We start from the raw sequence: 24,716 nt of genomic DNA, 5'->3' as shown, positions 1-24,716 counted from the left end.
TTACATCTAGTAATATTAAAGGATCAAAAGTGCTTACGCTTTTCTAGGGTATTCATACATATTTATTGGTTTGTTACAGATTCCCTTGAAAGCATGCAAAATAAATTTTCTTTGACATATCTTTTCTTTGTGTTGATCACTGAATTGCATTTGTAATGCTCAGTTGTAGACCATTATAATCAGAACAGGTTTGAACTGAACCATGCTTTTCTTTTCTGCGGTGTGGTGATAACACTGAAGACAACTTATGGAGCAATTATTTGGAGAAAGGAGAGATACTGGAGAAAGCGCATCACCCGTCTGTGGATGTGGCAGGCCAGAAGAGCAACCTCCATCTCTATGTGCTTTCAGACATAGCTACTTCATTCATGGTGCTAGTTGGCATCTTCTTCCCTTCAGTGACTGGTGAGAATGCTTGGGATGAGAGGGCATCACAGGGCTGTGAGCTTTCTTTTCCATGATCTTATGTTCAAAACGTATTTTCAGGTATCATGGCTGGTTCAAACAGGTCAGGGGACCTCAAAGATGCACAGAAATCCATTCCTGTTGGAACAATTCTTGCTATTGTCACCACATCACTAGTCTGTATCCTTTTAAAATTAGAGTCCTGCCATGCTGTGAGTGACTCAGGTGAATGACTGTGTATCCCATTTGTGAACTGTCTTCAGGTGGCTAAATTATCAGATTGGACACTGGGGAGAAAAAAACAACAGTCCTTCAGCTGAAAGCATTAGAATTATGATCCTGCTGTTTTCCATTCCCACAGTTTGCATTGGGGTAATTGTTTTCTTCTTTTTGCCTTTGTATTGCTTTTCTTTGCTATGCAGTGATCTATGGCTTTCCAGGCTGGTGGAATACAGGTATGTATTTTGTTAGGATGCAGTGGACCATTAAGATGAGGAATGTAAGAGATCATTAATTTCAGATCATTTAAAAACAAACAGAAGCCTTTCAGTTTCAGTGATGTTAAGGAGTATAGGCTTTCTTGAATATTATAGGGCAAGATAAACTGGAGTTAAGAGATTAGACTAGATGTTTCCCAAGTGGGTTGTGGGGGGAGGGTCAGGAGGTTTGTGAATTTCTGTATTTATTTTGAAGTTGGTGAAACAAGATAATCTTAGATCAGTTTATAAGACTGTATTATCTCTCCCTGCCTCAATTTTTAACACATTGATCTGATTTAATGTTAGTCCATGATTCTTAGATACATCCCGGCTGGCATGCCTGGGGGTGTTACAAGTGGTCTGCCCAGTAGTGAGCTCCATGAAGCAGTGAATGACTCATTGTTTCCTGCCTGTTGCCACTGAGGCTAGAACACCTAATCTGCAGAATATGAAGATGTTCTTCATACCAGATTTCTAAGTGCTGAGCATGTGTGCGGAGGAACAGCCTTTGTCGCACTTGAAGTTCAGGGTTTAGGACTGCAGAAGCTTTGCTCAGGAAAGACTATCTTAATATCTTCTCTCCTGCTAGAGAAAAGATGAAGCCAATGTCTTTCAGTTTCATGTAGCTGTTGGTGTCATGGTAAACCAGATATAATTTATCATATTACAATTTATTAACGTAAGAGAATAAAAAAAGGGGGGGGGGGGCACAAAAGGCAGTTAATATGAGCAAGGACTTCAGAACTTCTTTGTATGAGCTTTCTGAATAAATCCCACCCAAAGGACAACTCACCAAGATGGGAGTCCTGAAAATTCTGCTGTTTCAAACCTGGTTTTCATAAGAACTTAACACACTGTAACTCAGGATCCCAGCTTGCTTGTTCCAGCTTCTTTGTAGCACAGCCTTTTCCTGATGCTCCTTTGGGAGCTGACCTTATACCAGGAAGTCTGCATTTCCCATGAATGTAATCAGTATTAAGACAGGTCACAGATGAAACCCCCAGCTTTATGATTGAAATGCTTGTAGTTCAAAACTTCTTTCTTGGTAACTCTGTATGTAGGTGTTAATGCGCCACCCAGTGGAAGGCTTGCATGATAACTTTTAGGTGTGATCAGTGTTTACCTTTGTATTAGCTTTTATATTTTACAATTGCTTTTCAGGGGTAGAGTTTACAAATTAACCATTCATGTAAACTTAAACTGCAAGATGAAAAGCTTTAGTATGATGCCAGATCCAAAACCTGAGGTATTGTGTACTCAGCAGTACAGCAGTATTCAGCAGCAATGCAGATTAATAACAAACACAATATTCAAAGACTGTTGGTGATGTGAATGCCATCAGAGACCACAAAATGAGAAAGTGCAAGGTAGTGGTTTTCTGTGTGTTCAAAATCTCTTCAAACACAGGAGAAGGATGGAGAAAACAAAGACACTTTAATAAGTTTCTGTTTTATATTAACAGATTAAATTGATGTTTACATATCAAAATATTTCTTCTGGAGTTATCTTTTTTATCCTAACATATATCACTATTTTAAAAAAAAAATGAAATTTAGAATAACAACTTTATCACTTTAACTTTAGAAGGTATATATGAGCAGCGGGACAATTTACTCACCACCTTTATGTTCTACTAAAGGAGATGCTGCAGTGCAAATGCACATTTTGAACTTTCCACAATACTTCCTATGGTTGCATTTATCTGCCATGTCTAAATAAATCCTACTTCCTTAACACAATCTCTACTCAAGACTTCAGTTGTGTATTATTGTTTGGAGCCTGCATAGAAGGAGTAGTCCTGAGAGATAAGTAAGTTTTACTGCTTTTCTGCTCTCCTTTCTTCTTTTTTTTGCAGAGAAGGTGTGTTCTTCCCCATTTTAGGCCCCTCCCACTTCTAGGTGCCTTCTAAACCATATTTCCCTGTAAATTGTAAACAGTGTTTTGGGAATCTGCTTGTATTTGATTTGATATTTTCTAACATGGCTCCTTCAGATTTTCTATCCTATGTCTTAATTCCTGCATTTTCTTAAGTGAAAGTGGGAAATTATGTGATCAGAGTTTTATGACACCATAAAAAAAAAAAGTTTTCAGATTGTTGAAATCAAACTGCAGATGCTTCCTACCTGTGTATCAAAAGTAACTCCTATTGTTTACTACTTTCTATATTTCCTAATTAAGAATATATGTAATATTTAAATGACATCTTAAAAGAGACCCCAGAAAATGAATGCAAGTGTCAAAATGTCTTGCTGTTTCTCTCTGCAGGTATGGTGATGCGGTGAACAGGAACCTGGTGGTGGGCACCCTTTCGTGGCCCTCACCATGGGTGATTGTGATAGGATCCTTCTTCTCTACCTGTGGAGCAGGTTTGCAGAGCCTCACTGGAGCTCCTCGGCTGCTGCAAGCCATAGCAAAGGACAACATCATTCCTTTCCTCTGGGTTTGTACAGCTTAAAAACCACTGCCACGGCCAGAGTCATCCTGTAGCTAGTAACTAACCAGCTATTTGACTTCATGCTCTTGGAAGTCAGATTTATTTTCCCTAGTTTGCCCAGCACTGAAGTGAAGGCCAATATTTTTTGGTTTTATACTTTTTTTTATTTTTGTTAAGAACTAGGAATGTTTTTAAAGGAGTTTGAATAGACATATATAGTAATTTTATGAATAAAATTAGCATCTAATTCAGTGAAGCACAGAATAATGTGACTTGCTGCTCTAGAATCAGAAGTATGTGGGAAAATTACTATTGTTTTCTAAAATGTAATTTTCTTTTTTTTCATTATAACCATATGGAGTACTTGGAAGATACATTTAATGTTTCTGTTTCTTCAGGTTTTTGGTCACGGAAAAGCAAATGGTGAACCGACATGGGCTCTTTTGTTAACAGCACTGATTGCAGAGCTAGGAATCCTTATTGCTTCACTTGACATGGTGGCTCCAATTCTCTCAATGTAAGAAAAAGGCAGGTTGCTACTTAAGGGGGCAAGAGTGGTACTCTTGAGTTTTGCTAATTTGATTGTCCTTCAGAACTGTATTCTGGAACGTGAGTTCCACTTTTATTATTTCTGTGAATTCTCTGACTTCAGGCTTTACATATAAATCTACTTGTTTCTGCTCTGGAGTATTCTGTGAATAAACACGTTTTCGTATAATGTTATTTTGTTAGTGAAAATGTAATTTTTATAACGGAACAAAAATAGCACTGATGTTGTGGATAGATCTAACTTGTTTTAACTACTGTATACTGATAATTCAGGCTAGTAAAAATCAGAGAGATAGGCACACATAACAGGGCAGCTGCATTTTGACGGTAAATCGTTCATATGACATGGACAGTGGGATTGAGTGTGCCCTCAGCAAGTTTGCCAATGACACCAAGCTGTGGTTCGGTTGATACGCTGGAGGGAAGGAATGCCATCCAGAGGGACCATGACACGCTTGTGAGGTGGGCTGATGCCAGCCTCATGAAGTTTAACCATGCCAAGTGCAAGGCCCTACACCTGGGTGGGAGCAATCCCAGGCACAGCTACAGGTTGGGCAGAGAAGAGATTCAGAGCAGCCCTGTGGAGAAGGATTTGGGGGTGTTGGTTGATGAGAAAATGAACATGAGCCAGCTTCAGTGTGCGCTCACAGCCCAGAAAGCCAACTGAATCCTGGGCTGCATCAAAAGGAGCGTGACCAGCAGGTCGAAGGAGGTGATCCTGCCCCTTTACTCCGCTCTTGTGAGACCTCACTTGGAGTATTGTGTGCAGTTCTGGTGTCCTCAACATAAGAAGGACATGGAACTGTTGGAACAAGTCCAAGGGAGGGCCACGAGGATGATCAGGGGACTGAAGCACCTCTGGTATGAAGATAGGCTGAGAAAGTTGGGGCTGTTCAGCCTGGAGAAGAGAAGGCTGTGTGGAGACCTCATAGCAGCCTTCCAGTATCTGAAGGGGGCCTATAGGTATGCTGGGGAGGGACTCTTCATTATGGACTGTAGTGACAAGACAAGGGGTAACGGGTTGAAACTTAAACAGGGGAAGTTTAGATTGAATATAAGGAGTAAATTCTTTCCTGTTAGGGTGGTGAGGCACTGGAAAGGGTTCCCCAGGGAGGTTGTGAATGCTCCATCCCTGGCAGTGTTCAAGGCCAGGTTGGACGAGGCCTTGGGTGACTTGGTTTAGTGTGAGGTGTCCCTGCCCATGGCAGGGGGGTTGGAACTAGATGATCTTAAGGTCCTTTCCAACCCTAACTATTCTATGATTCTATATGATTATTATATGTGGCAGAATCTGTAAATGTGTGCTAAAAGGTTTTGCCATTTTTTGCTCCTGCAGGTTTTTCTTGATGTGTTACCTCTTTGTTAATCTAGCATGTGCAGTACAAACACTTCTTCGAACTCCAAACTGGCGGCCTCGATTTAAATACTACCACTGGTAAGCAAAAGGTTGGCCCAGCACCCTGAACGCCTAGTCTGTAGGCTGCAGTGGAGGTTTCAGAAGAACTCTCTCCATGAGGGTTGTGGGCATCTTTTATTGTTTTAGATATCAGCTCTAGAAAAGAGTAGTTGTACTCTAGATTTATTTGTAGTAGAGCAGACCAAGGTATTTAATGGCATAAGAGTTTAATTTCAACAAGACACTTAAAACTATTGGGGACTGGGGAGATTCATTGGAAGCTTTACTTCTACTGCTGATTCAGAACAGACAATTTAAAATAAAAAGCAAGGGAATAATTGACTTGTTTTTAAGCTTTTCTACACTACATCTTATTGGCATCTTTGTCTTTTGTTTTAGGGCACTCTCATTTTTAGGCATGAGTATTTGCCTAGCACTGATGTTCATTTCATCTTGGTATTACGCTTTGGTAGCTATGCTTATTGCAGGCATGATATACAAGTACATTGAATACCAAGGGTAAGTATTGACTGGATAGAAAAGGGCAAGAAGGAGACTGGGCCAATTTTTTAATGAATTATCTCTGGCTTTCACATTTGGAGAAAGATTTCTCCAGAGATACAGCTTTCAGGGTTTTGTTTTGTTTTTATTGTTTTACTGTGTCAGCTAAATAAAAGCCCTTAAAGAAGTTTGGTGACACTTGAGAGTCACAGGAAGCAGAAGCTTGGTTGGGATCTGTCCTTCTGCTGTCTGTCACATGTAAATCAGGCCCTGAACAGCTGAAGGCAGCCGTCTTACTCCAGTTGATCTGGTGCAAAGGTCTGTCTACAACAGTCCTAGAAAAGCTGAATCTGCAGATTATGTTGCCTGAGGTGGTTAATATCTGATGGACTCGGGCTCTAGTGTATGGCTATGTAATGTAACCTTAGCAGTCAGGTATTGACATGCCTGAAGTTTATATGGGCTTGGGAAGCCTTCTCTGTAGTGGAGTGTTGCTTATGAATGAAGCACATTTGACTTAAAGATTTGGATTTTCTCATGTGGTATGTTATATCACGGACATGCATGTACAAATGATAAATACATGTGTGATGCATGCCTTTGATCTTATTACAAGGTAATGATTTCTCTGTAGTATGACTGTAATTGTGCAGTTAACCATACATGAAACTGTATGTTGGCTAAACTGTGTGTTCTTCCCAGGGCAGAGAAGGAATGGGGTGATGGGATTCGGGGTCTTTCACTCAGCGCAGCAAGATACGCCTTACTCAGACTAGAGGAGGGCCCTCCACACACAAAGAACTGGAGGTACTCATTTTGGTTTAATAACATCTGCTGTCATGATTATCTACTTACACTTTGGGAATTAAACTGGACTCCAGCCAAGATGCTTTTGGTCTGTGTGAATTAATTGAAATGCTCAGAATATTTAAGAACAAAAAGTTGAGCCTGTGGTTGGCTACTCTGTCACTGCCCAGGCTCAGTTGTGCAGCCCCTGCATTGTCAGAGCTTTTGTTTCTTTAATCGGACTCTGAACTAGTTAGATCAGAAGTGGAACTTGGGGAAACTGTGAAGGGCTCAGGATACAGAGGTCCAGATGCCCATAGTAATTCACACTGCGAACACAGAGAAGTCGCTGCTATAAGTCTAGGATTAAAAAACAGAACAGTGGTCAATATTTTTCCCTGTGGCTTTGTGTGTAGATCAGATGGGAAAGCACCTTCCTCTTGGTTATGCATCATACAACTCTTAGGCTCTGAGCAAAAGACTAGGAATCTACCAAAGAAAGTTTTACAAATATTTTTATAGTTGCTCAACCTTAGCTTAAGACAGACAATAACTTAATTGATGTGTGGCAGCACTTTAACGAGAGAAGGCAAGTGGGTTCTATATTTAGATGAAAATACTCATGTTTCCCAATTGCTTGGCACAAGGGTCCAGATAGCTGTGGAAGGACAGGCCTGCAATGTATGCTCCAGTAGTACTTAAAAGAGCCTTGAAAATCAGCCACTTAAATAAAACACTAATGTAAGCCTCTGAAGTACATGAATGAGTTTTATGACTGTCAAAACAATGCAGCAAGAGAATTCCCTTGATGCTCCTGATCTGCTTTGAATCAAGAGAAATAAAATATTAAATAAAACTCCTGTAGTGTGTGATATACAGGAAGAATGTGCTGTTTCAGAGTTAATATTGAAGCACAGTTAAAGGGGTGAAGAAGAGAAGGCTGCGTGGAGACCTCATAGCAGCCTTCCAGTATCTGAAGGGGGGCTATAGGGATGCTGGGGATTGACTATTTATTAGCGACTAAGGAGAAGGGGTAATGGGTTGAAACTTAAACAGGGCATGTTTAGATTGGATATAAGGAGGAAATTCTTTCCTGTTAGGGTGGTGGGGCACTGGAAGGGATTGCCCAGGGAGGTTGTGAATGCTCCATCCCTGACGGTGTTCAAGGCTAGGTTGGACAAAGCCTTGGGTGGGAGGTGTCCCTGCCCATGACGGGGGTTGGAACTAGATGATCTTAAGGTTCTTTCCAACCTTAACTATTCTGTGATTCTGTGAGAGAGGCAGTTGTTTTAGAAGTGTGGTTTTTTTTTTAAAAGCCTTAGTGAAAAATAAGCTCCCTTTTTTTATTGTCTCCAGGCCTCAGCTGCTGGTGCTTCTGAAACTTGATGAAGATTTGCATGTAAAATACCCTAGATTGTTAACATTTGCATCCCAGCTGAAAGCTGGTAAAGGTTTGACTATCATAGGGTCAGTGATCCAAGGGAATTTCTTGGAAACTTATGGAGAAGCTCAGGCTGCTGAACAGGTCAGTGTCTTAAATTCTTAAAGTACAAAGGGGTGAGTGGGCAGATAACTTAAAGGTTTCCATGTAATCATACATGGAAAAAAGTGTATTGCAGGCAATACAGGACTAGTGGAGTAGTGCAACGGCAGCTCAGGAATGAGCTAGCAAACATGCTTTGGCTGCTGGTTGTGACTTTGGGGATATAAATGATCAATTTTTGCAACTTGTGTAAACAGCCTTACTGCGTAAAACTTTATTCATTGATAAGAAATACTGAGTGTGGAAGTTTAGGTATGCTGATCAGTGGGGGGAGGGGGACTGGTTAGGTTTCTGAACATACCAAGAAACATTTCAGTAACTGTCAGTAATTACACACTTAGCAAATGTGCTGTGTCTCTTCCAGCATGGTAATAAATGTCTTAAAGAAAGCATCAAAGGGTGGGCCTGAAAATACATTAATAAACAGTTTAATATTCCTTGCTGTGCAAATGTGATATCATAGCCCTGTTTACATAGTATCAGCACATCACTGTTTTCTTCCCTAGAGGCTTTTTATCAGGAAAACTGTTATAAGGGGAAAACTAATTCATAAGCCTATCTGTTGACCAAGTTATTTTAGTTTTTAAACTAAAGGGTGTGGTATTCCTGATAGGTTTGGTGCTTGTATTTGTAAATTGAATATAATAACACAGCATGTGACATAGGAATCTGAACCTGGAAATCCAAATGAAGTTAGTTAACCTTTGGTTTAAAAGGTGAGTGTTTTAGGATTAGAAAATGGAAAGTGAGATAGTAACACAGATATCACTAACTACTACTATGAATGAGAGAATAAAGAAACGCTTAATCTGTTAGAAATAATTATGTTTGGAAGGGAGCTGTGTGTGTTTTAAGCAAGTATTATACGCAATTAGTGAGTATTTTCTCTTCTGTTTTGTTAAGGAAAGCACTTGAGCAGAACTTTGCTTTGAAATGTGGTTTACCTGTGGATCTGTGAACCAGGAATTTACACTGTAATCACATGATAGAGGAACACAAAGTGTTCCTTTTGGTTGTGAAGTTTTTCCTTGTCTGTCTTTCAGACTATTAAGAATATGATGGACATTGAGAAGGTGAAAGGTTTTTGTCAGGTGGTTGTAGCAAATAAAGTTCGGGAAGGAATTGCCCACTTGATCCAGTCCTGTGGACTAGGTGGCATGAAACATAACACTGTCGTTTTGGGATGGCCATATGGCTGGAGACAAAGTGAAGATCCAAGGTCATGGAAGACATTTATAGGTGAGCACTGCAGGTTCGTGTGATCTAATAGTGTGAAGAGAGATGTTTATTACACACCTGACACACAAAGAGGGTTTTAACAGAATCCTTGTGAAATTGGTGGTTTTTTTTGGGTGGGTTTGGGTTTGTTTTTTTTTCAGTATTGATTGTGGAGTAGATAATTTCTCACAAAACTGTTCTGTTTGGAATACTACTTCTTGGATGTAAAAGATTCATGAAAGATCCTCAAAGATTAATCTAGCAGCTAAAATTCATCTGTCTAATGAATGGTTAAAAAGTTAAAGACTTGAGAGATGCTGTTTTAATGTCAAACTATAATTTCAGGTAATCCATCTTTTCACTGGTCCTAGCTTGCCCATCTCTCTTCACTACTGAAGCCAATGCTTTCCTTGCCTGTACCTCTCTTCTTCCCCTGTGGTCCTATTCCTTAACGCAGATTAGAACAGAGCAGATGCTTTGTCCTCATCCTTAGCTTTGGAGATTGCTGCTTTTCTTTCAAACATGAAACAGGGCTTGGTTCCTGTAAGTCTGCTTTCTCTGGGCTTTGTCCTTCGGTCTGACCTGTCTCTCTAAGCCTTGCTGTACATGCTCTGACTTTTAAGGTTTGCTGACATTTACTTAGTAACTGGTTTGTTTGTTTAGGACCATAGATCACTGTTGCAGAATTTAAAGTGACTGTCTGTGCTTCCTCTGTTGGGCAGGTACTGTTCGCTGCACGACTGCAGCTCATCTGGCTCTGTTAGTTCCCAAAAATGTGTCTTTCTACCCCAGCAACCACGAACGTTACAATGAAGGCAACATTGATGTGTGGTGGATTGTGCATGATGGAGGCATGTTGATGTTGCTTCCTTTTCTTCTCAAACAGCACAAAGTAAGGAGCTAGCCAAAGAATGTCACCCAACTGTTTCTCCGAGTGTTAAAAAAACAAAGTCCAGTGCTAGAGACTGTATTGATAAATGAGAGTGGATGTATTGGTAAGTGTCTGTCTCTTAGAGCAAAATACTGGTTCAAATACTAAAGAGTTTGTGTTCCCTCACCAGGTTTGGAGAAAATGCAAAATGAGGATTTTTACTGTAGCTCAGATGGATGATAACAGCATCCAGATGAAGAAGGACTTGGCTACTTTCCTCTATCAACTGCGAATAGAGGCAGAGGTAGAGGTGGTAGAAATGGTAAGGAATTTTAGCCTGGTTTTCCCTTAATGATGCAAATGGTGGTACTTGGTTCTGACTTGATTACAAGCACAGTCTTTTTTTCTTATTTCTACAGCACAATAGTGATATCTCAGCATATACTTATGAGAGAACTCTTATGATGGAGCAGAGATCTCAGATGCTGAGGCAAATGAGGCTGACAAAAACAGAGAGGGAGAGGGAGGTATGTCATTTGTAGTTAATTGCTATGGACTGCTGAGGTATATGACACAAAGTGTCTTCCTAGTAGTGTTTTATATAGCTGCTGCTTAATTTTAACTCCTATGTGCTAAAGATGTAAGGAAATACTCTTACTGTAGCTTTTTTTTTTTCTCCTTGAATTGCTCACAGTCGTTGAATAGTCTGGCTGTACTTGAAAAACTGCAATAGAAATTATTTGTTTGTGGACAAAACAATGGTAGCATATACACTACAGAAAGAATATGTGTTCCCTTTTGCAATGTATATGACAGTTGATGACTTGAGGATGCAAGTCTCAACCGCTTCTTGACCCTGTTGCTTTATATGGGATGTCTGGGGTTCGTCTCAATATATAGCATATCCTGTTTTCCTATGGAAGATTTTATTCCAGTTTGGACTGACAGGACACATAGCGATGACAGGTGCAGGTGATCTCGTTTCTGCATGTGTTTGTGCAACTTTTTTGTTGTAGGTCTTGAGTCAAACTTGTCCATTGTTTCAGACCATGTCATGATGTGAGCTAGACTGTTTCTCTTTCTTGTATAGCTACAGGCCTCTGTTAGTCACAATTCTGCATGGCTCATATCCATCAAAACTGCTCAAAGTCAGTTTGGTGTGCAAGATTGCCAGCTAGGGCGGATGCCTGGTATCAGAACCAGGGAATGTAAAATAAAGTTTATGCTCTGAGTTTATGCTGTCATTCGTGTGCCCCCTAGGCTCAGCTGGTAAAGGACAGACATTCAGTGGCGCGTCTGGAAAGCCTCTACTCAGATGAAGAAGATGAGACAGAGCCACTTCCTGAAAACATTCAGATGACCTGGACAAAAGAGAAATGTGATGCTGAGAAGCGGAACCGAGGCAGTGCTGTGGGAAGCTTTAGAGATCTCATCAGCATTAAGCCGTGAGTCTTGTCTAAGTCAACAGCTTGCACCTCCTGAAACGCCTGCTGTGCTGTGCTTTAACTATGTTTGTCTCCCAGTCCTTGGTTTAGACTTGCACAATAAACATTCCGACCCAACTACTGAAGACAGCAGTTAGCCTCTCTGAGAAGTCTCTAACCAATTAAATGTGTCACACATCCCTCAATATTTTGCTTGGTATATTCAAATTCTATTGTAACTTTCCTCCTGTCTCCCACATACCTCAACAAACCACACATTCTAGTACCAGACTACTGATTTCACTGATCTGATCAGAATTAAAAAATAAGACTGATAATTTCGGTATCTAATGCATAGTGCAGGTGTTTAACAGAGCAGGGAAGCAGCTGTGAAGATGGTGATGAATGACTATGAACAGGGTATGTATGTGGCACAACCCTCCAAGACAGACTTGCTGTTGAAGGAGTACTGACATGTAACAACAGCTGTAGCTGTGTATGTCCAGTGGCGAGCTGGAAGGAAAGGTGTGTTTTGGCTTTGCATAAAAAGGTGTGAATCTCCTTGACCTCTTCAGTGTACCACATCTTACATGAAGAGTTCACACAGTCAGTTTTGCAATCTCAGCAAAGTTCCAGATTTTTCTTCCTAATAAATCAGTGAGAATTCAAATCTGTTTTAGGCTGAATCATACTGTAGAAATTCTGCTGAATTTGGTGTTAACTACCTGTACTTTTTCCTCTTCCATGCTTTCAGAGAGTGGGAAAACTTGTAAGTTTGTTATTTAACTTAGAAATACATTAAGATGGTTGAGAGGGAAGACTTCATTTTCTCAACTAAACGAAGGAAAACTATATGTAATTATGGAAGGAAAGAAAAGGAGTTAGAGCTGAGCAGTCTTAGCAGTGTTTTTAAAGAGAGCAGGGTTAGCCACTTAAGCCAAATATCATAAATAGCACATAACTACAGAAGCTGTCCTGACAGGAACTAAGTCAGGATACAAAACAGTTGCAAATCTGAACCTGTTTTATTACGCAGAGTAGGATATAAGAAGTGGGAAACATTACTCATTTAGAGAAGCTCTTGTTTCACAGTATTGCCATGATGTTATTTCTGACAGTTTCTGGGCACTAAGAAAACCCTTTTATATAGTCTACACTTTCAAATCACTAGGGGCGTCGGAGATACCAATTATAAATGTCACTTTAGGAAATCCCAAACCTTTAGTTTTCAATTCCTTTTCCAAAACTATATGTAGTTAATGACAGCGGATTGCTTTTGGTGCTGGTTTCTTCCTCGCTTCCTGTAAACATAATCTGCCCTCTGTGTTGTCCCTTGCTTTCTGAAGCTGATGTGAAGACAGAGGATGTCCTTGCCCTAAATTAAATAAGAACATGAAATAATGGAGAGGCAATTAACAGTGGGTAAACTGTGCTGCTAGTGTTATTCTTACCATTGCATCTTCTGTTTTCTGTCAGTATAAATATTTGTTTGCAAACCTAAATGTTCAGAAGAGTAGCTAAAATCTTTCATAAAGCTGAATTAACAAAAACTATAGATTTGTATTTGATTAGTTTCTACTAATACTTGTTTTTAATATGTTAAAATGAAGAAAAAAAACCCAAACAAACAAGTACATTCTCCCTTTGAATCTATTTCTGTATAGTTTTTCCTTTTACCTTACCAAAATAACGGTTGATTTCCTGGGGGAAGGAAACATTCCCTGGCTCAAAATCCCTGAAAGCTACTTTCCACTTCTGTTCCTGCATGAATGGGTGTTATTTTGTGTTAATATCTTCTGAATAAATCCTGTTGCCTCTCCTAGCCTGGATTCTTAAGGAGCAGAGGCTTTTGAGGTCATGCTGCACCTATTCCCTTCTCTCCTATAACTTTTGAACCAAGTGGCTACTCAAATTTGAAAGAGTGATTGAGATTTTAAAGCTACTCGCATCTCAGTGTTTGTTGTAAATAGCCAGGCAGAGAGGTTGATTAGTGTCCAGCTGGAGGAAAGGTTAAAACCATTACTAGACACCAAGAGGGCCCTATCAGGAGGCATACACCCAGCTCTTTGTAGGTTGTGTTCAATTCCATGGATCTGTAGGAAATCAAGCTTTCTCTGGAGTTGTCAACTGCTGTTCAACACAAAAAAACTAGCGCACATGTGGGAAGTGTGGGCTGAGCACAGTGGTGCTGGTCTGCTTGGTCCCGATGGATCTCTGAGTTTTTCGGTACTGAGTCCAGAGAAGTGCATGGTCTGTGCTGCTGGGGGAGCAGAGGGATCTGGGGAGGGATGCCTGAAGGGAAGGCTCTGCAGTCACAAGTGTCCATGGTCAAAGAGCATGTCCCTGTGTGCAAATGTGTTTTAACTTCTTACACAAGACTTACATCACCTTTGTAAGTCATGCTTCTTGAAGGGCAATGTAACTTTGTAAACTGGAGACTTGATCCAGAGACCTTAAAATCCGTGGACCAGCTGTACCTGAAGAATGTTGTAAAACCTCTTTTGTACAGTCATCATTAAATTTGAAAATATTTAATGTGTGTCAATATGTAATGGGGTATTTAGGAGGTTGTAGGTATGCTTGTAGGGGCCTCTTTAATATTTCTGTTTTCAGAGGCACATTTCTAACAGTAAGTCTGAATTTGCTTCTTCTACAGGAACCAGTCTAATGTCCGAAGAATGCACACGGCAGTGAAGCTGAATGAAGTTATTGTAAATAGATCCCATGATGCCAGACTTGTTCTTCTCAACATGCCTGGTCCTCCAAAGAATACTGATGGTGACGAAAACTGTATCCTTTCAGGCAAGGCCTGGGCCACAGCAAGGATCTTTCTTTGAATTCATTTTACCACAAATGCTGTCAAGCTGCAATGTGTGACAAAGTATCCGTTCAGCGAAGGGTACTGGCTTCTTGGCACTGTTACATAGTAATTGCTAAAGTAAAAGTTGCCACTGGTTGCTCTGGAAGCCTCATAGGTTTAAATTCATTCTCGTCTATACTCTTAACTTGATTTATTTATCAAGTTAAATCTGTTTAATTTAGTTTTCAGTAGTGGGTGTAGCAGATGTCTAAGGTGCATCACTCTGGGCAAAGTGATATCTGAATCCAAGTGAACAGAAGTCCTGAAGGACAGGGCTCATTGCAGGCACATCTCATGCATCAGAATTCAGGAGCTTAGCTCCAAGTGCAATGCTCTGATAAGATTAAAATTCAAACCTAGAGTGTTTCGGCACATAGAGGGATACTTGCACTGTGCCCTGAGAGCTGAGGGTTGTGATCTAGTGAGCTGGCCAGCATTGCAGTTCTCTGTCCACAGCTGTTCTTCAGTCTTGGTTTGCACTGTTAAATTATGAAGGCTTTCACTGGCCTGTGCCAAAAACGTATGTCATGAATCACAGGCTAAGTGATTGGTTTCTCCTAAACCTAGGTAGAAGTAATAATGCTCTTTCACAACAGTGTGCTGGCTAAAGTAAGGATAAAAATATTCCTTTTAGCATAAGGGAGGTTTAGCATAAGGGAGCTGGTATAGTGCAGGAGGGATTTCTACCTTAAGATTATGGGTGAGGATGTTTATTGCTTCACCCTTCCTTGTGGAGGCTGAGCCACTGTGACTGAAGAATGCTCCATGGAATGTGGCTGGGAGGGGGTGTGGCTGTGTAATGTGGTGCACCAGCATTGCTGCTGGGTGCAGTTTTGGGCGGTGGCAAGTTCATTTTGGAGCTATTTGAAACTGGCTTTGTGCAACAAGAGGCAGCCCCTGGTCTTGTCTCCCAGAGGATGCCCCTGCAGCCTACCTGCTCCCAAGACCTTCCACAGAAACCCAAGACAGACTAACCACCATGTATTTTGGGTTTTGATATTCTTGTTGTCCTTGACTTCCCTGAAACAGACATGGAGTTCCTTGAAGTCTTGACCGAGGGTCTAGAGAGAGTACTGCTTGTGAGAGGCGGTGGCCGAGAAGTCATCACAATTTACTCCTGATTTAGTAGAAGCTTCTAACGTTGGTCTACATTTACCATCTTGGTGGTAACGGACATTCCAGTTTAAAATGGAGAAGAAAAAAAAGGTCTTTTTGCCTAAGTTTCTCCTCATCCAGTCCTGTCCATTGTCTTTCCATTTACAACATACATATCTTTGGGGATTGCAGTCGTCTTGTTATACCATCCAATTAGCAATCTAAGTTAATTGTGAAGCTGCCACATTATTAAGTTTCTGCTTTGGTACTCCAGCATTTGTGCATGTAGTTTTAACACTAAAACCTATTTTTATTTTTAATCAGCACTGCTAAGTGCAGTATTTTTAGTAACTGTATGTAAAGTTAGGACTTGAAAGCCAGTTACTGTAAAAAGATTTTAAAAGCTTTTTATATTAGGTTCGGGAGCTAGAATTACATTACATAGCACTAGTTTCTGCTGAAGTCCAGCTATAAAGCATTTTCTAAGAGCACAGTAAATTGTAAGAGGGGATTGAAAAAGCTTTGTTTTTCTGGGTTTATTTCCAGAACTAAACTCTCAGTATTGGATAAGAATTTATACTTTTATTACATTTATTCATAGAGATTTAAATAAATTATGTTGATATAGTTGGAATTATGTATGTAGCTTGCTACAAACTGTTGCTTCTGAGACTTGAGGTTCTGTGAGGCCAGAGCCCTATTTATTTTTGTATTTATTTGTCAGAAATATTGGATAAGCAGATGCAGACTGTTTAGGATAGCAGAGATCTTACAATAAATTTTGAATTGGCAGTGGATTGAAGGACCAGTCCTGTGCACTTCTTCCATGCTTTGAATTTCTTGCAGACCATCCATCAAAGTACATTGAGCATGCTGGAGTCCCATGTGTAGAGCCAGGTGCTTTGCTGCACGCACAGCAGTGGGATTGTGCTTGCACTTGCACAAGCTCCGGGGACCTGCAGTTTCATTGTTTGTTTTATGCCCTTAGATGAAAAAGAAGGAAAGAAGACCTGTATTAACTAATAAGTCTTCAGAAAGTTTCAAGCCCATTAAGTTGTACTTTATGTATGGAACATTGGTATTTTTTCAATAAAATATTGCATACACTTTGACCCATCCTCCATTCTGCGTACTGTGCCAGCTCCCTGGGAGAACACTGCCTGTTCTTCCTTGTGCTGTGGCACTGCGCTGATCTGCCTGCAGTGAGTCCTCTGGGTGAGGGGAGGGTGCTGGGTCGCTGTTGGTGTTCACCAAATGGTGCAGTGACTGCACAGTGGAGGCACCAGTTTAGGCTTCCGAGCAGACTGGTGCTGTGCCCAACTGTGGGAAGGCTCCTGGCTCTGGAGTTACTGCCATATGCCAGCTGGAAGTCTGTGCCTGTAGACTATGAAACACTTGCAAGCTGGAACCCCTCAAGATCTTGGGCTGTCTGCAAAAGCTATAATCTCATACAAGGGGCAGGGGTGAGCTAAGCTCCATGGGATGTGTTAATAGCAAGGAAAGAAAGGCAGGGATTGACACATTTCTCTGACCTGTGTGCTCTTGTTAGTTGGTGTGTACTAGTTGTGTCAATCTTGTGGTAGTACTCTTAGTTGTTTCCCTGATAAAAGCATGAGTGATTTGTCTATGAGACAGAAATCTGGGAAACTATCCAGGCATCTTTCTTGAATAACATAATAAAAAAAATGCTTTTTATCAGTTTTGTAGTTAAAGCCTAAGCTTGTTCTCTTTGAAACAGGACATTCCTGATGGGAGTGAAATGGCATTAGTGCCTGCAGGACCCTGTAAGACACCAGACAGAAAACAACTCTAGGGTGCGCTCTTGGCTGTGTATTTTGCATTACATTTTTGTAACACGGGCTTTGCTTTTTTGGTTTTGAAACCCAGAATTCTTTTCACTCACACTTTAAAACCAATAAAAAGAATAAAGCTTGTTTATTTGTAAGTAATGTGCTATTTGTAGAGAAATCATTTTCACACCTTCAGAGGACTGAGTAGTAGTACACAAGTGTACAGCAATCATGATAGTTAACACGTATTTGCAACCATTCATCTACAGGAGTAATAAAATTTATAAAAACTTTTATTCCTCAGACTTTTGTAGGTATGACTCTGTGATATTAACTTTCTTTTACCCAGTGTAAACCTCTAATCCACACATGCTGAGAGATGCATAGTTATTCTTTAGGAAATGTTATACATAAGGTTGACCTAACCCCACCTCACAAAAGCATTTCAGTGCCATCAATTACTTGACCCAAGTAACCTGTTAGTGTTTTTATTGTGTTTTAGACATCTAACAAATTGATTATCCTTACATACCTTAGATTACGGTTTCAAAGGTGATTCTATGCAGTGTGGATTAAAAAAAACAAGCCCTACTTCAGTACTGTGTGGACCCTAAGGGTTTAATAGTCTCCAGTTATGTAAGACCATCTCTCTATATAGAAGGTTTAGAATAAGTTCCTCTGAGACTTCACTTGCAGCAATGTGTGGAGTATAGGGGTGCATGTCCGTAAAAACTGGAAGGAGCATGGGAAGGGTTGTGTAAGAGCAAAATCAATGGAAAAAGTAATTTCTAGTTGAGTCAACTTTTGTGAGATTACCTAAATGGTGACCTCCAATTCGTGTCCCTATGCCAGAACTTTTTTTGGTAAGGAGATTAAACCATCTCAATTAAAACACAATACAAAGTTGATTGATACCCATCTTTGTATATGGGTATGGATAATTCCACTTGAAACTTCCACTGTATTGTTTTAATAATTAGTTATTAGAAAAACCCTACGGTAGCACAAAGATGTCACTTTGCTTTATCTTTCACCTCCAGAAAACCTGCAAGCAAAGAGCTAGTTTACTCTGAGTAAACGTTCGCGGTACCGAGATGGCTGCCTTAGCCACGGAGCAACACGAGAGGGCATCAGGCTGCCTCTGTGGGGTCCCCATGCTTGAGGAAACCCCGCCGCAGTTACCAGCTTATTTGGGAATACATGTTGAGTGGTAATTTTTCACGCTATTAATCAAAACAGGACTTCTTTGAATTCTAGATGCACTGATAGGAAATGAAACGTGATAAAACATTTCCATTTAAACAATACATCCTCCTCCCCTGTCCTCATTTCTCATTTTCTCATCTGCGTCATCCATAATAATGTTTGCTTCTTCAGTAGTTCTCTTGGGAAGGGAAAAACTGCCTCATGCTGTGCTCTGGAGGTCAAATGTTCTCATTCCATTCTGGAGCTGTTATTCCCCTGCACAGTCATTGGCCCTGGTTTGCAGGCAGATGCTGCAAGTACAAAGCACTTTCCCAGAGGGAGAGGTACCCCATCACTCTGGATCTGCTGTGTCAACCAGCACTGCTCAGAGCACTGGTGCAGGGCAGCAGGTGATGGGGGTTTGACAAACAGTACCCATCATCATCACACTATTCTAAGCTCAGCCAGCTCTTCGAATGCCAGTGCATTCAAAGTTGTCCCTGCCAGTGGACAACTGACTAAATGGAGTCTGTGGTTGGCATTGTCTGTCCAAAATTCTCCACTCCTAAAATAGTGCAGGAAGGCTTCCTGCTGTTGGGAGAAGTGTCATGAGGGCACGTCTCTTCCTCTAGCTGGGAAAGACACACACCAGCATGGCAGACACTGCTTCCTCCTGGCAGGCCTGATGTTCATAGCTCCTGTCAGCTCCCAGAGCAAGCCTGTCCAGTGCCTCGAGAAGTGCTAGGCAGCCACTGCATTGACTATTTGTGATGGGCTAAATCTGTGCTGGGAAATGGGTGAAAAGCTGGGCAAACAGGACGATTTCAAAAGTAAAGGGGTAGCTGGGTAGTCCTGTGTGGTACTAGGAGGTGTCCCTGACCTGCCCCTGCACAGAGCTTTGGCTGAGGTTCTCTTACACTTACCAGCACCTCTTGAGGGACTCCCAAGACAACTGCCAGTACCTGACATCATGAGGTCTGGGGCTTTCCAGCTTGCAGTGATTTCTGCTATTCCCTGGCAATGCCAGTTTCAAAGACATCACTATTAAATCAGAAATGTGGCGAGATGTGTCCATGGCCCACAGATAGCACTGCTAATAGGTTAGTAACAAAGCTAGAGACTTCAGGCAGAGGTCTTAGACTTTTAAAGGTCTGTGTTGGATAAGAGGGCTGGTGATTCTATGACACAAAAAGAAATACAAATGGGACTGTATACTGCATACTGCATAAATCTTGTTCGTTATTAAATAAGTAAAAAATTGATTTAGCTGACCAAAGAAAGCATTTTTACAGAATTGCTAAAAGAGGAGAATACCAGTGGGTTCACTAATCTAAGCAAAGGCAGCTGGGATCCATGACTGGATATTCTGGGTTAGCTCCAACAGGGAGATGAAAGCAGCAAGTTACCATTTTGATGCATAACTCTCCAATGCTTGGGTATTATTCAACTGTTTTCTTCCAACCCAACCCCAACACTGAAGTTTCAAAAAGTGTTATCTTTGTAAAACCCTTCTCTTCAGCAAACTGAAACAAGAGCTGAGGTGAGCTTCTCTCAACAGTTGCTGTTTCCCATGTGACTTAACACAGGAGTGTCTGAATCTAATGCACAGGCTGTGATTTACACTGAGCGGTTATGTATGACGTTGTCTGTGGTGTTGTTAATGCTAAAGATGTGTGGGCCCTCTAACAACTTAGTCCTCTTGTTGACACACAGTGTCAATGAGAGGCCAGCAGGACATACGAATGGAAAAATAGTTTGTAGAAACAGAAAAAGGAATGAAGAACTCAAAGTCAAGAAGCGTATGAACTGATCTATATTGTGAGCTGTTTGCAGGAATTCATTTCTGATTGTGTCTTACAGCTGTTAGGCTGTTACTATTTCTACTTGCCTGCTTTATATTGCCAAATAAATAGGATTTTCATGTAATATATCTGAAACAATTTCCTAAGTGTAATAATTTCATTCTGCTTTTAAATTTAGAGCTAATAAGGTTAAATACCTTGATTTGCTTTCTCTTAGATCAAAAAAAACCCCACACAGTTAATAAGTTAATAGGGAATCAATTGCTGAGGCTTAAAAAACAAACAAACAAAAGAAACCAACCAACCAGAAAAACAAAAGAAAAAAGAGATAAGAAATTCACTACAGAAACCTTAGAGATTCAAATGGAATATGTAAATAGTCCCCATCTAAATAAGCTGCCTACAGTTAGGACTGAATGTATTTTTAGTTGGCTCCTTTCATGTCCTTTACCAAGGTCCACACAATCTGTTCTCACAATATAACCCTTTGTGGTTATCTGCTCTTTTCTCTTTTAAGGACAAGTACAATTAGCTTCCCCAGGGGCCAGCTGTGCTAGGGGTGAAGCATGGTCCTGCTTATTGTTTGTGAACTTTAATTTAACACAACTCTGGTCTTGTCAGAGTGGCTTCAGCTCTGTTTTTTGTAAAAGTGGAAAGTGGTTGGTTGGTCTCTGTTCATTGCCATTTTCAACAGTTTGCTTGAGTTTATAGAGATATTCCTCACCTCCCAAGAGCTCATTGAAGTGGTCAGCCAGGCCAGCCAACTGAAATGAGCATACTGACAATAAAAAGCAGATGAGCTTCACGCCAGCGAGTCTCTTAGGTGTGTTCAGTTCAACTCCCATGCCTTGTTTTTGGTGCACTAAAGCTAAAGCTGTGAAAGATTCTGCTGCGAGCAAAGCGTAGCAGTTACATTGTCCCCAGGGTGGCTCACAGTTTCTACGATGTATTTCTTTCAGATTTGGGAGCCCGCTCCTTTAAACAGGCAGGATTTACCGCGTGTCTGGGGACAAAATACCCCATCTACTTTTTCCTTTCTGCTGACTGTTCTGTCAGTAAGTAATGGAAACTGGCGTTAAGTCCATGTCATGTGGTAAACTGTGTGTGTTTCACCTCAGCTTCTGTACACCCAGGCTGTACATCTGGAGAATGCACACTGAGGGTGCAAAACACTGCCTGGGAAGTCAGCGTGGCTCCATCCTAATACAGCTAAATCCGATTCTGATGTTTGCATCTTCTGCTGTCTCGTGTACAGAATTCCTTCTGGCTTCCTGCTCAGACTGCACCTGGGGTACAATGGCAGCCCAGAATGACTTTCTACCTTTGGAGAAAGTAAGTTACTCTTTCTGTAACAGTTAAAGATCTTTCACTCTGAAGGCCTCCGAAGCCTCCTTGACCCCTGCAGATGTAAACTAGTACAGAAAATGATATTAGCCTCCCATCTAAACCACATGCTAATTTTTAATATGCATAAATAAATGCTGTTGTTGAAAACTGCGTAAGACAGATCAAGTTAGTTGAAATGTGTCTCATGGCTGTAAAGATTAGCACTTATTGGAAAGGTGGTTTGGGGAGGATAAGTATGCAAGATGAAAATGCCAAGTCATAAGTTTTAGACCACAGATTAGGACATTAGACCGCTTCTGAGGTGACAGATTTATATTTCCACACTTTTCCCTTCCCTTTAGCTTTCCTCTAATACCAGAAGTGATACTCATTTTCCTGAAAACCTCATTTTGCATGAAGTTAGAACAAAAATGACAGTAGAAGAGGCAGAGATACTCTTTAATATTATTTCTGACTTACACAGGAGTAGCAAATCAAATAAAACTTACTGGGAGACTGAAGTTAGAGGTCGTTTTATTTCTGTGTTAATTCACCTCTGCCAGCGAAGGCTACAAGGAAAACAAATCCTGTTAGAATTCACAGTGCTGGTTTAATAGGACATTTGTGATTATGCCAAGAGTTTACTCTAACAGGAGCATTTGTGGAGTGGCCTTTTTCATACCGCATTTTAGTGCTGTGTGGTTACAAAATGAATGAATTTTGTGCATTTTTTAGCTGGATTTTATAGCTAATACAGCAGTGTGCCAACATTTATCAATTACATTTAGTGTCTCAATCTAGTTAAAGAGAGTCAGCTCTCAGTGCAGAGTCTGTGAGGAGGAAAAAGCCACTCCTATAATCTCTTCAAAGTCTAACACGATTAAGAGACTGACCCTTCTCACACCAGGCTCAAGTATCAAAATCTAATTAGAATCTTATTACTAACCATATGTCCACAATCACATCCTGGGTACTACAACTTGCCTGTCAGTATTTTTAAGAAAACTCAATAATGTCTTTAAATTGGGCATGCGGCGGCAAATTTTCTTAGAAGCAGAGAAATCAATTTAGGGAAAAAAAAAATAAATTAGAAGTCGATAGTCCTAGCGATAATATGGTTACAGAAAAAAGTACATATTTTAGCAAAGTTGACCTCCTCTTGATGCTAATGTTTCTTTTTCTTTGAGGTGTATCTCATGGATACCAGAATTGAACAAGAAATCGATCTCAGCTTTGTAACTGAAGAATTAAACATGCTTCAACCCCAGATGTACAGGTCATTTTGTATACTAGCATCATCAAAGAACCCGTCAGCCAAAGTCAAACACTCATAAAGTGATTCCAAACCTGCTGCATTAGAGTGCCAAGCCTGCTAGAGCTTGTCTTTTCATTTGTAAGAGAGGAAATCAGCGAGACATGGACAGTTAATTGCTGCTCTGGAGAAGTTCATCCAGAACAGCTTCTTTGTTTAGCCTTCTGCTTTCTTATGCCCTTCAAATATGAACTATTGCAGCAGTTTTTTATGTGGCTAGAATTAAATAGCAAGGGTTGCAAATGCACTCAGAAAGGCTCCTTCCCAGCTCTTTTATCATGATGGAGTATGGAAAATCCCTCTTTCTCCCCCATGAGTGCATCATAATTACCTGAGAGCTGTACTCCTGTCCTGCAATGCAGGAAAAGATATGTGGAGACAAATGATTTATAGGTAGAGCTTATAGTATTTTTGGTTGGCCTGCATAAAAGATGTGTCAGACAAATAGCTAGCTGGTTGTTATGGCTTAAAGAAGCAGTTCTTCTGCTGGGAATACACATCAGTTGTAAATAAGCTAGGTCATAGGCATATGATGGCTGTCACAGAGCTGTGAGCAATCAGCAGTTGTGCCTCCTGCTGTCACCGCTTCTGCTCACAGCTGTACTTAAATCCCAAAACCATCTGGGTATCCTTAGCATAGACTTCCTTTTGAAATATTTTCTCAGGCTCCTTTAAGTATATATATATATATATATCTTTTTTAGATGGACAGCTGCAGGAAAGTGGTAAGTATGATTAAGTATACCTAGATTGTTTTCTCCAATTAAATCAATAGGAAAAAAATAATCTTATAGCTGAACAGTAAGGACAATGAATTGGGAGTGGAGCTGGAACAGCTCAAACAAGCAGGATTCTGTCTTTATACTTGGAAGATGGTAATTTACCCCTGCCAAAATACATGTTTATGATATATTTAGTGTGAGGACCATAATCAGAGCTGGCTGACACACGATTTTCACTTTATGTAAAAAACTTTTATTTATAAAAAACATCTCCCAGATGGAGACAAAATAAAAAATAAGACCTTTTTTATGATAAAACTTTATGATTAACAAGCTGGAATGAAGTAAATTTGACAGCATCCCAGTCTGAATTGTGTTACACTGAACCTGATATGTACATAGTACACACATAAGTTGTCAGAGAACAACACAGATCTTCGCCAGAAGATTTTATGAGGAGGTTTGTTCCACAAAAATCATCCCTTTGACAGCCATTGTATCAGAAGAAATGATTTTACTGATATCCTTCCTTCAAAAAAGATGTCAGACTCTTACTGGAGCTCTACAAAGTACAGCACTGTTTCTGGAATGCTGGTACCCACATGACTGATGGCACCAATCTACTCCTGTTGCAGTAAAGAGTTTAACTCTCCCCATTCAGACAGGGACAACTGCAACCAACAGGGACAACTGCAACCAACTGCATTTCTTTCATGAAAACTGCAAAGAAAATACATAGATGTGAAATGATCAGTGTTAAAGGTGTCCTGTGAGGTGGTAGTAAGTCTGATTTGGGAAGGATGTACTGCTGACAAGCTATATGGTTGAAAAAATTAAGTTGTGAGACAAGTGCTGTAATCTGATTGAAATTAAAGATATTGAATCTAAAAGAGCAAAAAGAAAGATGAAGGAGGCAAACTCTGTCTTCCCCTTTATCCAGCCAGCCTATCTTTTAGTAAATTCTCTTAGCCCAGTTACTGGACGGCAGTCAGAATGTGGCTAGTAGGAGTGTGCTCCT

The 24,716-nt window shown here is 40.4% G+C and overlaps 1 protein-coding gene across 8 annotated transcripts in view; it reads left to right on the top strand.

Annotated features, from left to right (window-relative positions):
- SLC12A4 (solute carrier family 12 member 4) overlaps positions 1-17,510 on the top strand; it is a 52,177-nt gene extending 34,667 nt beyond the window's left edge. For 5 of the 8 annotated variants that reach the window (XM_062609164.1, XM_062609167.1, XM_062609166.1 and 2 more), the window contains 17 exons: positions 241-405; positions 487-585; positions 2,636-2,693; positions 3,150-3,324; positions 3,717-3,835; positions 5,204-5,302; positions 5,663-5,782; positions 6,467-6,571; positions 7,907-8,075; positions 9,137-9,332; positions 10,034-10,203; positions 10,373-10,504; positions 10,602-10,709; positions 11,443-11,627; positions 12,361-12,375; positions 14,263-14,396; positions 15,496-17,510. In XM_062609164.1, the coding sequence (XP_062465148.1) occupies positions 241-405; positions 487-585; positions 2,636-2,693; positions 3,150-3,324; positions 3,717-3,835; positions 5,204-5,302; positions 5,663-5,782; positions 6,467-6,571; positions 7,907-8,075; positions 9,137-9,332; positions 10,034-10,203; positions 10,373-10,504; positions 10,602-10,709; positions 11,443-11,627; positions 12,361-12,375; positions 14,263-14,396; positions 15,496-15,587 (2,141 nt within the window). In that variant the 3' untranslated portion in view covers positions 15,588-17,510. The remainder of the gene's footprint in view (positions 1-240; positions 406-486; positions 586-2,635; positions 2,694-3,149; positions 3,325-3,716; positions 3,836-5,203; positions 5,303-5,662; positions 5,783-6,466; positions 6,572-7,906; positions 8,076-9,136; positions 9,333-10,033; positions 10,204-10,372; positions 10,505-10,601; positions 10,710-11,442; positions 11,628-12,360; positions 12,376-14,262; positions 14,397-15,495) is intronic. The other 3 variants (XM_062609165.1, XM_062609169.1, XM_062609170.1) reach the window with 2 other exon arrangements.
- Positions 17,511-24,716: the final 7,206 nt, after the last annotated feature.

This window comes from Pezoporus occidentalis, unplaced genomic scaffold, assembly GCF_034315485.1.
Source record: "Pezoporus occidentalis ecotype Australia unplaced genomic scaffold, CSIRO_AGI_Poc_V1 ctg135, whole genome shotgun sequence".
Taxonomy (NCBI): Eukaryota; Metazoa; Chordata; class Aves; order Psittaciformes; family Psittacidae; genus Pezoporus; species Pezoporus occidentalis.
This window is presented reverse-complemented; position numbering and strand designations above follow the sequence as displayed.